This window comes from Aedes aegypti, chromosome 2, assembly GCF_002204515.2.
Source record: "Aedes aegypti strain LVP_AGWG chromosome 2, AaegL5.0 Primary Assembly, whole genome shotgun sequence".
Classification (NCBI taxonomy): domain Eukaryota; kingdom Metazoa; phylum Arthropoda; class Insecta; order Diptera; family Culicidae; genus Aedes; species Aedes aegypti.
Window position 1 is genome coordinate 83,237,449 of NC_035108.1, and position 15,527 is coordinate 83,252,975.

The 15,527-nt window shown below is 36.7% G+C and overlaps 1 protein-coding gene across 5 annotated transcripts in view; it reads left to right on the top strand.

Moving 5' to 3' along the window:
- The window catches only part of LOC5578225 (calcium uniporter protein, mitochondrial), a 472,328-nt gene that overhangs the window by 440,567 nt on the left and 16,234 nt on the right, over nucleotides 1–15,527 (top strand). For all 5 annotated transcript variants that reach the window (XM_021841354.1, XM_021841357.1, XM_021841355.1 and 2 more), the window contains exon 4: nucleotides 4,123–4,351. In XM_021841354.1, coding sequence (XP_021697046.1) covers nucleotides 4,123–4,351 — 229 coding nt within the window. The remainder of the gene's footprint in view (nucleotides 1–4,122; nucleotides 4,352–15,527) is intronic.

Sequence of the window (15,527 nt, forward strand, 5' to 3'; positions counted from 1 at the left end):
TGTACCTAATGTGTAGTTTATAGGATTAATCGCAATGTGATATCTTAAATTGACCAAAAACCCTTCTTACTTTCTTGATTCATTATATGAAACTAAATGTAACATTCGCATAAATGTTCCGATTTGCGCAATAAATTAGGTTGATTAGTTCATCAATATTCCGAGTCTGCACGGAACGGTTGGGAGATGTGAGAGGATGATAGCGCCGATCGATACGAGAGTAATCGTTCGCAAGCTTCCAACAGCGATTTTACTGATCGTATACATACATAGTGCATACATAAATTTCCAATTCGTGAAACGGTAACTGTATAATTAACTTTTTAACACGAAAATTTTATTTTCAATCCAACCACGTTTTAGGTAAAGATTTATAATTTTGGTTTTAGATTTTTAAAAATTTTAGTTTCAAATTTCCTTACCTTGATTTATACATAATGTTTTTAGGTTTCCGACTTTTGGCAATAATAAAAAGAATATTTTGCACATTGGTTTGCCGTCTTTTCGTTCTCTTATCGCCTTTTAGTTGTGTTAGTATCGTATTTTTGAATTTTTGTCGTTTTTTCGTCTCTTTGTCATTTTCTTGTAGTCTTCATGTCGTCTTCTTGTCGCCTTTTTGACGCCTTCTTATTGTCTCTTATCGTCTTCTAGTAGTTTTCTTGTTATTATATTGTCATCTTCTAGTCATTTTCTTGTCTTTTTCTTGTTATCTTCTTGTCGTCTTCAGTCTTATTATCATCTTCTTGTCGTCTTCTCGTAGCCTTCTTGTCGTTGTCTTGTAGTTTTCTTGACATCTTCTTGTCATCTTCTTGTCCTTTTCTTGTCATCTTCTTGTCATCTTGTTGTCGTATTCTAGTCATTTTTGTCGTCTTTATGTTGTCTTTATGTTGTCTTCATGTCGTCTAAGTGTCGTCTTCTCACCGTTTTCTTGTAGACTTCTTATCGTCTTCTAGGCGTCGTCTTGTCATATTCTCGTCTCCATGTCATCTTCTAGTCGTCTCATTGTCGTCTTCAGTCGTCAGTCGTCTTCTTGTCGTCTTCATGTGCCTTCTTATCATCTTCTTGTAGTTTTTTTGTCATCTTCTTTTCATCTTCATGTCTTCTAGTCATTTTCTGTCGTCTTCTTGTCGTCTTCTTGGCGTCTACTTGTCATCTTCTTATCATCTTCTTGTCGTCTTCTAGCCATTTTTGTCGTCTGCTTGTCGTCTTTTTGTAGTCTTTTTGTCGTCTTCGTGCCTTCTTCTTGGCGACTTCTTATCGTCTTCTCATAATCTTCTTGACGGATAAAGAAAAATCGACATGTAGAACAAACGATTTAAGAGCCTTTCTCCGATAATACAAATCACAGAAAAACTTTTGATGTTTCTCTGTGGTAACTCCTACCAACAAAAAGCTTAGTCACTTTCAAGCTTTTCCATTCACCATATCGCATGCTCCCGAACCAACCCCAACAACTCTTGTTCTATCTTTGCCTGGTATAGAACCCCTACTAGCTGTTATTTTCACTGGCACCAGCACCAGTCTTATCTTGCCCATTTTCATCCACTTTCAGCGCTTTTCGGCTTTGGTTTCATGCCATCGCTCGCTTGCATGACAGCAGTTTTCCGAAGAAACAAATTCATGTACACATCGCTTCTTCGGTACAATCAAACCCGTGGTTCGATGTTTACTCGACAAACAAGACAACAATACATGACGACCGACGACAAACGGCGACGGCGACGAGAAATGTTCGAGCTTTTGCTATGTAGGGTAGGTATACCGGTATTCGTCATAGTACCAGTATTCGCTACCCGAGATAATTTCCCGTTTGGACACAAATAATTTATAGTGTTCTTTAAATTGCTTTAACCCTCTAATACCCAAATTTTTATTTTCGATCTTAATATCATTTTTAGTTATCTAAAATCGTTCTAAACACGTTTTGGGCAATGAATTATTTTTATTCGCAAATCTATGAGTTTTGGTTTTTGATTTTTATAATTTTTATTTTTGAACATCTCTATCCTTTTTCGTTTTTTCTTGAAGCCTCTTCTAGTTACTGATTTTTGACAATAATAAAAATTGAAGTTTTTACGGTACTTCAAATAATATTAAATTATAACAACTACCGAGAATTTGAGGTTTGGCTTCGATTCATCTTCACCTTAACGGAAAAACAGGTTTGAAATTATTTTAGGATCACCAAGCTCTTCTTCTGTGATAGGTTTATCGTAGAAAAATATAAAAGGTACGATTTTTTTATATTACACGTTAAATGAACCCCGTTCATTTGTAGGTTATATGAGAATAAAATTTTTCACACGATTTTCAAAAATACAAAAAAAGTTTAAAAAGTCATGAAAAACTTTTCTAATGCACGTATTATGAGTCAAGTTTTAAGCCAAAAAAAAATCATTTTGATTTCCGTTCACAAAATTCCTAAGTGTACCCTTTTTAAGGGCAGCGTTGGGTATTAGAGGGTTAAAATGAAGTGACCACATTTTCAGAAACATAAAGATGCTGTAGAAATGATAGAAAAAATATTTCTCCTTATAAGTGTTGTTCCTTTGCAACCTTATTTCGCCATGGTGTTCCTGAATGCGCCACCCTCCATAAGAAATCAACGTAGATAACGAATTCAGGAACCGAAATTAAAAAATGGCGAATACTAGTTAAGGTGATCCAGTATTTGCCTACCCAATCTATATAAATAATAATGAAATTGTGTTTGTATGTCACGAAATGGCTTGAGAACATGAATGGACTTCCATGATTGTCATTTTCTACAGGAGACGTTCTTCAACAGTCTAATTGATGGCAAGACGACGTTTGGCAGGTCCACTAGTTTTCAACGACAAAGGCAAAAGGTCGGTTTTTACATTTTTCCTCATAAACATAGATTGGAAGCCTTCGTTTAACGTATTGACAGTATTCAAAAGTCAAAAGTGATTGATTCATAAATTATTGTTTTTCTTACGATGGCGAATACTGGTACACCTACCCTATCTGTACTTGTATTGCTCCTAGACATGGCAGAGCTCTACTTGAGCTGAGCACAGAGCATCAGAGGATACTCTTAGAAAACAATGAAAACCATAACCCTAGTCAAAGGGAAGCCCACTTGCTTTTGTACGATTGGAGACCGGCAAGCAGATATGATGTACGATGTTTATGCTAATATTTTTGAATGGCTGACACTGTGGTGTTTTGGGGAGGATTGTCTTTTAGCGAAATGGATCAATCGTTGGAATTCGACTCGCAGAGTCTGGTTCAGTATTCGAACAGAATCCTGTTCAGGATTCGTAAAGAATCCTGTTCAGGATTTGAACAGAATCCTATTCAGAATTTGAACAGAATCTTGTTCAGGATTCGAACAGAATCCTGTTCAGGATTCGAACAGTATCCTAGTCTTAATTCGAACAGAATCCTAGTCGGGATTCGAACAGAATCCTGGTCAGGATTCAAACAGAATATTGGTAAGAATTCGATCAGAATCCTGGTTAGGATTCGAACAGAATCCTGGTCAGGATTCGAACAGAATCCTGGTCAGGATTCGAACAGAATCCTGGTCAGGATTCGAACAGAATCCTGGTCAGGATTCGAACAGAATCCTGGTCAGGATTCAAACAGAATCCTGGTCAGGATTCGTACAGAATCCTGGTCAGGATTCGAACAGAATCCTGGTCAGGATTCGAACAGAATCCTGGTCAGGATTCGAACAGAATCCTGGTCAGGATTCGAACAGAATCCTGGTCAGGATTCAAACAGAATCCTGGTCAGGATTCGAACAGAATCCTGGTCAGGATTCGAACAGAATCCTGGTCAGGATTCGAGCAGAATCCTGATCAGGATTCGAACAGAATCTTGATCAGGATTCGAACAGAATCTTGATCAGGATTCGAACAGAATCCTGGTCAGGATTCGACCAGAATCCTATCAAAAAATATTTCAAAAGTTTGAAATATTTGAATAGTCTTGAAAAAATTGAAGGAATGAAATAAAACTAATAGTTTAGTACACTGCAAAAATTTTCATAATACAAAATTTGTATACATTGAAAATTTACAAAATTCATAAAAAAATAAGAAAATGAAAAAAAAATATTAAAAAAATCTCATCTTTCCCATCTCCCGTCCACAGAAGTCACCGTCAAGTACGTGAGGGGTCTGCCGCACATCACCGTTCCACTGCCAAGCCGTAACGAGCGCTGCCAGTTCACGTTACGGCCCGTTACGCACAGCGTCGGGGACTTCCTGGAGATGCTCAAGGTCGAGGACCGCGGCGTGGACCGGGCGGCCGTGCTGAACCGGGACGGAGTCCGGATAGCGTCCGCCTGCTCGGTCGAAACCCTGATGGACGACGAGTTTTGGTAAGTTTCCTCCGGAAGACAGTTTCATTTTTTCTTTCTTCCGTTACTTTGGGAGTTGAAGCGCGAAGACGAATTCCATCCAGAATGAGTCGAAATTCTTAGAAATCGTGCCCGATAATCTTCGAATTTTGAAATTTATAAAATCGATCGAAAGTTGTTCCTTCAAAAACTAATTTATAACAAAAAGCATCCATAAAACTTTGCCCAAACCGTTGTCTTAATTTTTTCCTAAGGACTGTTTTATCTATGAGAATCACTTCTTCTGCCATACCGAAAACATGTGTAAAGTTTACTCCCAATCGGGGATGGTCGAGCTCTGTGTGACTGTTCTGACATGGAATTCGCCTAAACTGAAACTTGTCTGACGAAAGAATCAATTGGGAAAACTTTCCGGATTGTTTCCGCGTCAGCTGTCTTCTGTGATTGGGTGTGATAGGAAAGTCGGCTTCAGTATGCGGTTTACGAAAGGGAAGCTTATCGCATCATCGGTCGACCCCCCGGAGGGCGATTGATGATCCGGCGATATAGAACGCTCTCATCCGTTTCATATCACTCAATCTATTGAGTTCCGCAGCAGCAACGGAACGATGAGATGTGGAAACATTAAGGGTTGCAAATGATTGATTTATCAGTTATCTATACAGCACAGAAGCTGTTCTATCAACTTTGGCGTCATCATTATCAGAACATGTTGTAGGAGGGAAACTGGTTAGTGGCAGTCCTTTCTATCTCTATAATGACATGAGATAAGTAGACTCGACTTTCTGAACGTGATTTTCAAACATAAATGTTATGTCATAATCTAGCATGAAAAAAAATTCCGTTAGCATTTCCATGAAATAAACGAACATGAGAAGCCTGAAGGAAATTTCCAGAATCTGTTCAAAACATTGCCGCATGGATGCTAAATGCATGATTTGTAGAGGTTTTCCTCACGTTCAGGACGTCTGTGTTGTGAAGTAAGATACCAAAAAAATTGTATGTGCAAATGATGGGGGTACCATAACACCATAAGTACAACTTTTGGGATTGCCTTTCATGCAAACAAATTGTGGAGTCTCGTTCTCATTGTTTGATTAAAGATCGCTTGATTAAAAATCATATCTTTCAGGGGGTTGATTTCAATCATGCTCATCAACAAACAAATGTTGTTTCTACCCACACTGCGACAAGTAACCCTTCAAGTTTTGTCAATTTGCTCAGGAGATACCTTTGCTGATATCTCTTCGGGTACATATAATTTCAATTCCCCCTCTTCGTCAACGTATAGATACTTATTTTTTGCATGAAACAGCTGTTTGATTATTAGACAGTTAATAACATGCACATAGCAGTTATAACTGATTTGAATCCTGGATCCTTACTCAAAAGAGATCCGAACTTTTTGGTTTATCAAAATTATCGCCTGGATGGATATCTATAAGAAGATGAAAAACCGAATTTAGTACTATACCATTTGATTCCACTATAGTTTGTATCTTTTGACAGAAACGCGTATTTCGACCTCAACTGTAAGGCCGTCTTTAGTGTCGTGTACTAGACTCGACTTGTATCTATGCAATCCGCATTACCTTGTACGGATGCAGAGGACTTCACGGTCTACTGTGGGCAAAATTTTAATGCAATATCAATTCCTCCCTCTATTTAACAAATGTTTTCAGTTGGCATATTTTACTGACAATTGGAAAAACAAAACCGCACAAAATTCTATCGAAGCTTCTAGTAATCTCCCGATCAGCTTATTTCCCCTAAATCTGTATGCATTTTGGAATAGTAATTTTGAACAGAATGATAACACATTGGATTTTTGCCCATGAACATTGCGAATGAACTCTTGACTACTCATCAACGTTTACATGTAATGAATTCTATTTGGTTCAACAAATTTTAAAGCTATTCGGCTTATTTTGTTATTCTAGACATAGAAAGAACATTCTGCAGTGTTTGACATGAAGGTTTAGTAGTAAAATTAAAAAAAAAAACTTATTTTTTTCAACTTACATTGTTAGAATAATTGAAACATATCTGTGAAATCGTAAACTACAGGTTAATTTTCTCAAAGTCTGAAGGACTTCTTGTAAGAGCTGGTGTTGCTCAAGGTATCATTATGGGACCAATATTGTACAATATTTCCACATATAAAGCAGATGTGAGATTGTGAGTTACCTTAGGGATGTCGAAAATCTTAGTTTGCGGAAAAATCTAAGGAAGCTATACTCTAAACAACAGCATTCTCAACGATAATTTTCATTTGCAATCCGCGAGAAGCTGACATCGGTACCACATATGGCTAATAATGACCATCAACCAGTGGAAGTAGATTAATGAATTGGAATGGAACAAAGAATTTACGGTTTTCTTTAGCAGATTGCAAGGGAATGAGAAGATTGAAAATAATTAAGGACCATTGTTAGCAGTGGTGCCTCATTCCAACAAAAAGATGCTGGAAGCATGACAGTGTCTCTCTGAAGGGTGTTACTATAGATAATTTTTTTTTACATTTATAAGGTTTAATCACCGCATGACTTTATTATTATTAAAATTCATTGGCTTTTTTCGGTGAATACAATATCTATACTCAGAGTGAAAGGGAGTAATGAAATGACAAGATGGATAGAATCGCAAGCGAGCGACGAGAGAAATGAATAGAAGTTGAAAATTTGTTTTAACAGAGGGCCATATGTGTGAACAACACAATCGAAACGACAAATCGTTGCCTAACGTCCTGGTCTTGAACGGCCACGGTGCTTCAATTACCGTTATTATCAAATAAAATATACCATCCAAACGGCAGTCGGCAGTTGATTCCTGACATTGTTCTGCACCTCTGGGCCGAATTTTGAAAAAATCCTTAGGCAGAATTTTGAGTTACGCCCTTTTGAAGTTTATATGACAGAAATCACATGATGTATATCAATTTAACTTGTTAAAACAAACAGAATAAAATTTTGTAGTTTTGTTTTTTTTTCATCTGGTTTAAGATATTGAAAAAATCTTGTTTCCAAAAATTTTTCTAGACCGATATTTGAAAAGGGCCAATGTTATGTTTAGTAATTACTAATCAGCCAATACTCGAAACCTGATATCTACCAATCTTATGCCTGATAGTGATTTTAGGAAATTGTCCAAAGCAATCAAATATGTTTAAACAACTCTTGGACAGGATATCTTGATACGCCCATTTGAAGTGTATGGAAAGAATATTGCATGGTGAATTTCGTTCCATCTATAATCAACGGTTGGGTGCATACACAATCATTCCACCTTTGCGATTGTTCTTATTTCATTCAATTTATCAAGTTGCATAAAGTTTACACACACACATATTTTTTAGACTGACATTAGAAAAGGGCCAAAGTATAATTGAAATATATACAAATCAATATAGCTGAACAAACTATATCAAAGTTGATGGAACACTCGAACTTCACATATCTGTATATGTATTATATGTCTGTATTCTATTCAATTCTTTTATATTCTAGTGTGTTCTATTGTGTGCAATTCTACTCTATTTAAATTTATTTCATTCTGATTCACCCTACTTGATCTTATACTTTTTTTTTTACAAATAGACTCTGTATTAATCAACAACTGCGCCCAAAAGATTTGAACGGTACACCTTCGATGTTTGTATGGTTTTATAGCGCTCCCAGATCTGTGAAAAATAGCTATGCACAGATTCTGACTCCTCATCCGTGCTTCTTATATGCTCTAAGAAAATGAAGCTTCAAATGGTTATTTCACTGTAAGTTGAAATAAGGGTTTTAACTTATATATGTTAATTTTTTATGTATTTTAAGGAATAGTTGAAGCATTTTGTATTGAATGTTTTTCATTCGAGCTGGATCCCAGTTTTGAAGGTAATATGAACAAGTTTGACGAGAGCTGCGAGGAGCTCGAAATATCAAATAACCATGTTTGATGTATACTTCTGCAATGCGACTGGTCGAGGGCTAGGCTGACATAATGAGCAGGTGTCGGAGTCTGTGCGAAGCGCTTTTTCACAGACCTGTCAGCGCTTTCACCTTTCAGTCGTCGCGCGGTTTTCTGCCTTCAGAACCACCACGCTGATGCTGTGTACGATAAGCGAGGTTTTTTTAACCACTGTTGTACAAAATACAACACCGCGACGACTGAAGTGTTAAAGTCGTACAAACTTCGAAAGTGTACCGTTCAAATGATTTGCACGCAGTTGTTGATTACATCAGTGGCTATTTGTAAAAATATGTATAAGAACAAGTAGGGTGAATCAGAATGAAATAAATTTAAGTAGGGTAGAATTGAATGGAACAAAACAGACTAGAATCGAAAAGAATTGAATAGAATACAGATATACGATATACATATACAGCTATGTGAAGTTCGAGTGTTACGATCAACTTTAATATGGTCATTGTTTAGCTATATTGATTTGTATGTATTTCAATTATACTTTGGCCGTTTTCTAATGTCAGTCTAGAAAATATGTGTACGTGTAAATTTTCTGCAACTTGCTAAATTTAATGAAATAAGAACAACCGCAAAGGTGTAATGATTATGTGTGCACCTGACCGTTAATCATAGATGGAGCGAAATTCACCATGCAATATTCTTTCCATACACTTCAATAGGGCGTATCTAGATATCCTGTCCAAGAATTGATCAAACATATTTGAATGCTTTGGACCATTTCTTAAAATCACTATCAGGAGTTGATTGGTAGATATCATGTTTCGAGTATTGGCTGATTAGTAATAACTAAACATAGCATTGGCCCTTTTCAAATGTCAGTCTAGATAAATTTAAGAAAAAAGTATTTTTCAGTGTCTTAAATCAGATGAAAAAAAAACAAAACTACAAAATTTTATAATAATCTCTTTGTTTAAGCAAGTTAAAGTGGCATACATCATGTGATTTTTGTCATATAAACTTCAAAAGGGCGTAACTCGTAAAATGTGACCAACACTACAACATCTAGCCATTCAAGACCAGGACGTTAGGCAACGATTTGTCGTTTCGATTGTGTTGTTCACACATATGGCCCTCTGTTAAAACAAATTTTCAACTTCTATTCATTTCTCTCGTCGCTCGCTTGCGATTCTATCCATCTTGTCATTTCATTACTTTCGTTACTCCCTTTCACTCTGAGTATAGATATTGTATTCACCGAAAAAAGCCAATGAATTTTAATAATAATACTATAGATAATAGGAGCGTTACGCAAGCTACTCAATATTGTTATTTGGGTGGAAGGCAGGCAGGCATTGAGCACTCCTGATTGAAATTTTAATAAATGTTCTAGTTTGGATGAGGAAAAAATTGCGCTGGCAAATTATTTATTTCAAAAACATCGAGCTTAATACAGTCAATCCTCCATGAGTCGATATTGAAGGGACTATCGAGTATATTTCTGTATCTTCAACATGATAAGTGGTGCGATTTATAAAACGTCGAATTAAAAAGTCATCTATTGACATTGATGTAGACCGAACATAAAACATTTCGTTGGGTAATGAAGAAATGTGTGTGATATCCAGTATTATTATAGACCGAGTATACCTATGCATCTCCATGATTATCACAGGAGAAGGCCTCTGTTAGTGGGGAGGATTCAAAAGTCCTCAATCAGTTTCTGAGGGAAACGTCGACACGTATAGTGTCGAACCACTCATTTTTTTTTTTTTTTCAATTACATTGCATTTGTAAATTTAATGCGAGCCCGTAAGATTTCATTACGGCTTGTTTTGGGACGTTTCGATTTTAGCATATTTACCGTTCTGGTCTCTGAACCTAATCGTTTGTTTATTGTTGTATTGTTACTTATTGTTCATTTTTTTTTCTTTTAGAGTCACTCCAGTGGTCCTCAGCCTAACTGGTTTGCGGGCCACCCTTTTGCTCTTAAAAAATATGTCGCGGGCCATTAGATGTAAACATATAGTTCGACCAAAACGACTCGATTAGAATTACTTTCGACCAAAAAAATTCGATTGGCACGACTCATTCAAACAAGTTTTTCGACATTTGTTACTTAACTTGAACGATTTGGGTCGATTTGAAACGAGACTCGACAACACTTACTTAAATTTCGTGCCAAAATGAACCAGCCTCTGATTGGTCCGCCAGACAGCGTTACCATCAGTGATTATTGTACGATAGCTTCAGCACCTTCTGTGTTCAGCTTTTTTTCTCTCCTTTTCAATTTTCAATGATGTGTACCAGTTTTCTGGCAACACAAGGATCACACAAGAGAAGAAGAGAACTAATAAGAAGCCAGGTGTCACATCTTGTTTTAGGGGTCGGCAGGTGATTTCTGGAATTTGCGTGCTTATTATGTCTGGCAGTTACTAACGATTTCAATCATCTTTCCAAATAAAACTGATGTCCCTGGATTCTCAAGAGTTCATCCTTCGTGCAAAGATAAATGTCAAAGATTTCCGAAAATGAAAGATAAGGCGAGTGTATTATTTCTTTGAAGATGAGGATGGATTTGATAAATCTTCAATATTATAAACATTTTTAATACAATAATTGTAGCATTAGAATAATGACAACAATTAACCTTCATAGAAGAAAAAAAACCTTAGCCGAATAAAAACTATGACTTCAGCGTTATTTTAGAATTAAAATGAAAAATACTAAGAAAAATCGCTTTCTTACTTGAACTTTGAAAACTGCGCTACTAGAACGTTGAAAACTTTGGTGATTTAAAGAAACGATGATATCAGACTTGAAGAAACTTTGGGTTATCAAACAAACAAAGGAATAAGAAATTGAAATTGTTTTCCATCGTTTCTTGATAACCATTCCATAAGGAAGAGAAAATCTGGAAAATTATCGAATGGTTTACTTTGCCAGATATTGCAGAAGATATCTAGTTATCTAAGATAACTTCTGAAATCACAAGATGCGGGCCGCACAACTCCAATATTCAAAATCACTCCGTGGGCCGCACAAAACCTTCCTGAGGACCGCATGCGGCCCGCGGGCCGCAGTTTGTTGACCACTGTTTTAGACGAATCTACAGATTAGTTGAATTCGTTATTCATTGCGTAATACAACTAAATAATCTTTCGGGACCACGGAAATATATGCACAAAAAAACACCTATTTTGTTTATTTTTATTGTTTCTGCCTATTTTACCTTAGAAATGCTATTTTTCTGTAATAAAAAAATAGTTGTAACAATGTAACAGATCCCGATCCAGCGGTGTGATTAGTGTGGCATCCGCCGGCAGATGTCTTGAAATTCCGATTTAAGATACCCGAAATCGGCATCATGGTGGAGAAATTGACGAAGCGAAGAGTCTTGTCGATCATCGCGACGCTTTTTGACCTCTGGGTCTGATAGGACCGGTCATAACGACAGGTGCCTCAGCTAAACAAACTAACGGTGGATTAGTGTGGCATCCGCCGGCAGATGTCTTGAAATTCCGATTTAAGATACCCGAAATCGGCATCATGGTGGAGAAATTGACGAAGCGAAGAGTCTTGTCGATCATCGCGACGCTTTTTGACCTCTGGGTCTGATAGGACCGGTCATAACGACAGGTGCCTCAGCTAAACAAACTAACAATTGAAAGATTTGTGGTCAAACTGAAGGCAGTCATCGCCGAACTGCATCTCTTTTCGGATGCGTCCGGGCAAGCCTTCGGCGCTCGCGCCTACATGAGAAGTGTTGATTCTTCCGGAGCTGCAGGAGTAGTTTTACTTTCAGCCAAATCAAATCGTTTGAATGCTTTTAAATTGCTGCCAGAAATATCGGCAACTTAAGCGGAATGTTGTTGGGAGAATATAAACTGTTAAATTGTGCATAAACGAATCATCTCATTTCGTTAAAAGCAAATGCAGATTATGAATTTTGCTTGATTTATTTCAATTTAAAACCAATAATATGTGAAATCTAGACAAAAATTCATGATTGTCATAAAATAATTTCCTACATGTATCAATATAATGGAGTCCAAAAGATGGCGTAAAACGGATGCTCGGATGTGTTCAATCAAATAAGGCCTCCATCACAGCTAAAGTATTTCTGACCATAATGTTTCTAAAGTGAAAACGCTTCAAACAAAATGCAATTGTCACCTTTTAAAGCAATATAGCATCCACAAATATGCAATTCATATTTTTTTTTTTTTTTTTTTTTTTTTTTTTCAAGGCACTCCGTGCTCGTGGCCACTACTGTGCCGGACTCAGTTGATCTTGTAGCTTCTTTACCGATACAGATCTATTTTTAACTTATCTATATTTACATCTATTTTCACTCTTTCCTACTCTTTTACTCTCACACCGAGCAGGTAGGAGAGAGCTCTGCTATTAGTGAGGCTAGCTGCCTGCGAAGAGGGTCAGTTTGTCTCAGTCACCATCTGATACTGACGGAAGATGGATGTGCTCTCCAAAGCACGGTCTTCCGTGAGGCGTCTTCTGGTGGCTGGACGGTTTTTTTTTGTGGAGGGGCTGGGAATCGATCCCATGACCTTCCGCTTATGAAGCGAAAGCGTAACCTCAAGGCTACAGACCCCCCATGCAATTCATATTAACTTGTTCTATTTTAGACAATGTCTTTATGACTCTTTAATGATTTTATGACTTTGTCATAGGTTATGAACAGTGAAAATTGTGCGTCTAAAATTTTAATAGTTTCAATGATGAATATGTATATTGCACTTAATATACTGTGAAAAGCAATAAATATATCAAATAAACAGTTGTCAGTACATTCCAAACAACTATGGCTTCATTATCACATTTTTCAGGAATTTTCAACTATTCTGAGAAACTTAATAGTGAATCTTCAAAATACTTTGAAATATATGAATAAATAAAAAAATTGAAACATTGAAAATGTACAATGTATTTTGCAATATGACATATGAGCGAAATTGAATTAATTATGCCTTAATAAACGTATTCTTTCAAATATTCATAATCCTTACAAATATTCTCAGTTCAATTAAGAATTCTTGGAGATATCTGAAAATTACGATGTGATGTTTAATGAACTTTTTAAGACCTTTATTTGGCCAGCGTGGTTCCAGAAACCTAAATGCGCATTACTTAAAGACGGCTTCACCAAATTGCTTCATTTTTTTCACAACATACTCTCATTAATGTATTGTTTCGAAGAGTGAATATCCGAATACGATTAAAATTCTGTAGCCTAAGAAATCAACGGGAGGTTCTGGCTACGGGTCGGTCCCCCAAGGAATTTTGGAATACACTGATAGGCAAAATAAAGTGCCCACCACACCAGTTTTCGAATTTCTCTCATTGATTCGGTTCAAATTAAAGTTAACACACTTAAATCTTTTTTGATATTCTTTTAAAGTTTCACTTACGAAATTTTGATAAAGAAAAGAATTTTACTCTAAGAAAAAGGAAAATAAATTTGTATTGAAAAAATAATAGTGACAAAATAATGTGCCCACTTCCTTCTTGGCCCCAGAAAAGATGATTTAAGAAAAATAAAAAGCAAATTTATAGTTAATGTGTCCTTCTTTGGCTTTAAGGATTTGCTGGAGGTGCTTCGGCATGCTTTTCACCAGGTTTTGTAGGTGTTGTGGTTCTAGTTCTTCCCAGGCGCGCTTCAAGGCTTCAAAATAATTATTTTTGTTGGTAACACCAGTTTTGTCAATCCTGGAATCGAGAATCGCCCACAAATTCTTGATGGGGTTGAGGTCTGGGCTTTGTGGAGGCCATTCCAGCGGTTTAATCCGACAAAACCGGAAGAAAGACTTGGTCTTCTTGGCAGTATGCTTCGGGTCGTTGTTCTAGAGAAATATGAATTTATCTTCAAGGCCCGTCTGGACCAGCGAAATCTCCAGATTTTACCGCAAGATGTTGATGTAGGAATCTGTCGTCATTATTCAGTCGGTTTTCACGAGGCTTCCTACTCCACTCCATGAAAAACACCCCCAGACCATCACATTTCCTCCTCCATACTTCACCGTTCCTTGGATGTGGCGCTCTGCACCACACACGAGCCCGCCTCTTTTGGTTAAACAGCTCGAGCTTCAGGAGCACTACATCCAAGGAACGGTGACGCATGGAGGTGTGATGAGATGAAATGTGATGGTCTGGGGGTGTTTTTCAATTTAATTTATTTTCCTTTTTCTTAGAGTAAAATTCTTTTCTTCATCAAAATTTCGTAAGTGCAACTTTAAAAGAATATCAAAAATAAAATATCAAAAAAGATTTAAGTGTGTTAACTTTAATTTGAACCAAATCAATGGGAGAAATTCGAAAACTGGTAAGGTGGGCACTTTATTTTGCCTATCAGTGTATCTTAAAAACCAGATGACCAATGATCAATATCGACACAAATTCTAAAATTGGAAGAGTTTTTCGAAAACATGCACCATTTCAAAAATATTGGAAAACAAAAAAGTTATAACGATTTGAATTTGAATTTTGCGGTAAAAAATGAAGCTGCCGGTAGAGGGGTTAACTCAATGCGAACGAGTGTGTAAACGGGAGAAACGAGAAAAACTTAACGAAGGCTTAGATCGGCTGAGCAACGCACGATAAAGAACACGATATGCTGCCGACGCGTTCCGAAATCGTGTTGGAGTTGAAAGCGCGTAGAACAAGAACGCTTCGTGTTCAATCGTGTAGATGTATTAGAATGAAATAACAGCTTCGATTGAGTGGTTAGTTAATACTGGGGTTTGTGGGTTTGACTTGAAACGAATATGAGTCATTCTGCTAACTATTATAGATACGAAATGACGTCGAATTTTACTATCGTCTATCGTTTACTACATGGACTACATTTCATTAACTTTCATTTTTCACCATTCTTCACCAAATGCTATGTTAGTTTTTTCAGGTTGAATTATATTGCGTTAATCAAAGTATTTTTTTCGCGTAAATTTGACCGAAAAATAGCAGTACATTTTATTCAGAGTCTTTTGGTGGAATGATTCAGATTGCCCTATGTTTCCCTAGATTACTATATTCTTAAATTTACCATTCAAATCAAATTGCATATTTCAGATGGAAAGATATTACGTAAAAAATGCCACAATACAATGCCAGTTGTAAATACTTTCAAATACCAAATTATCGAGGCAGGTTGCAATGTGGTCCATTGTATTCCCTAGATGATTCTATGCCTGAAAAGTATAATTTGAGTAGCCGCAATCAGTTGTAAAAACTTTTAAATTCAAAAAAAATCTAGTTTTAAGGAAAAATG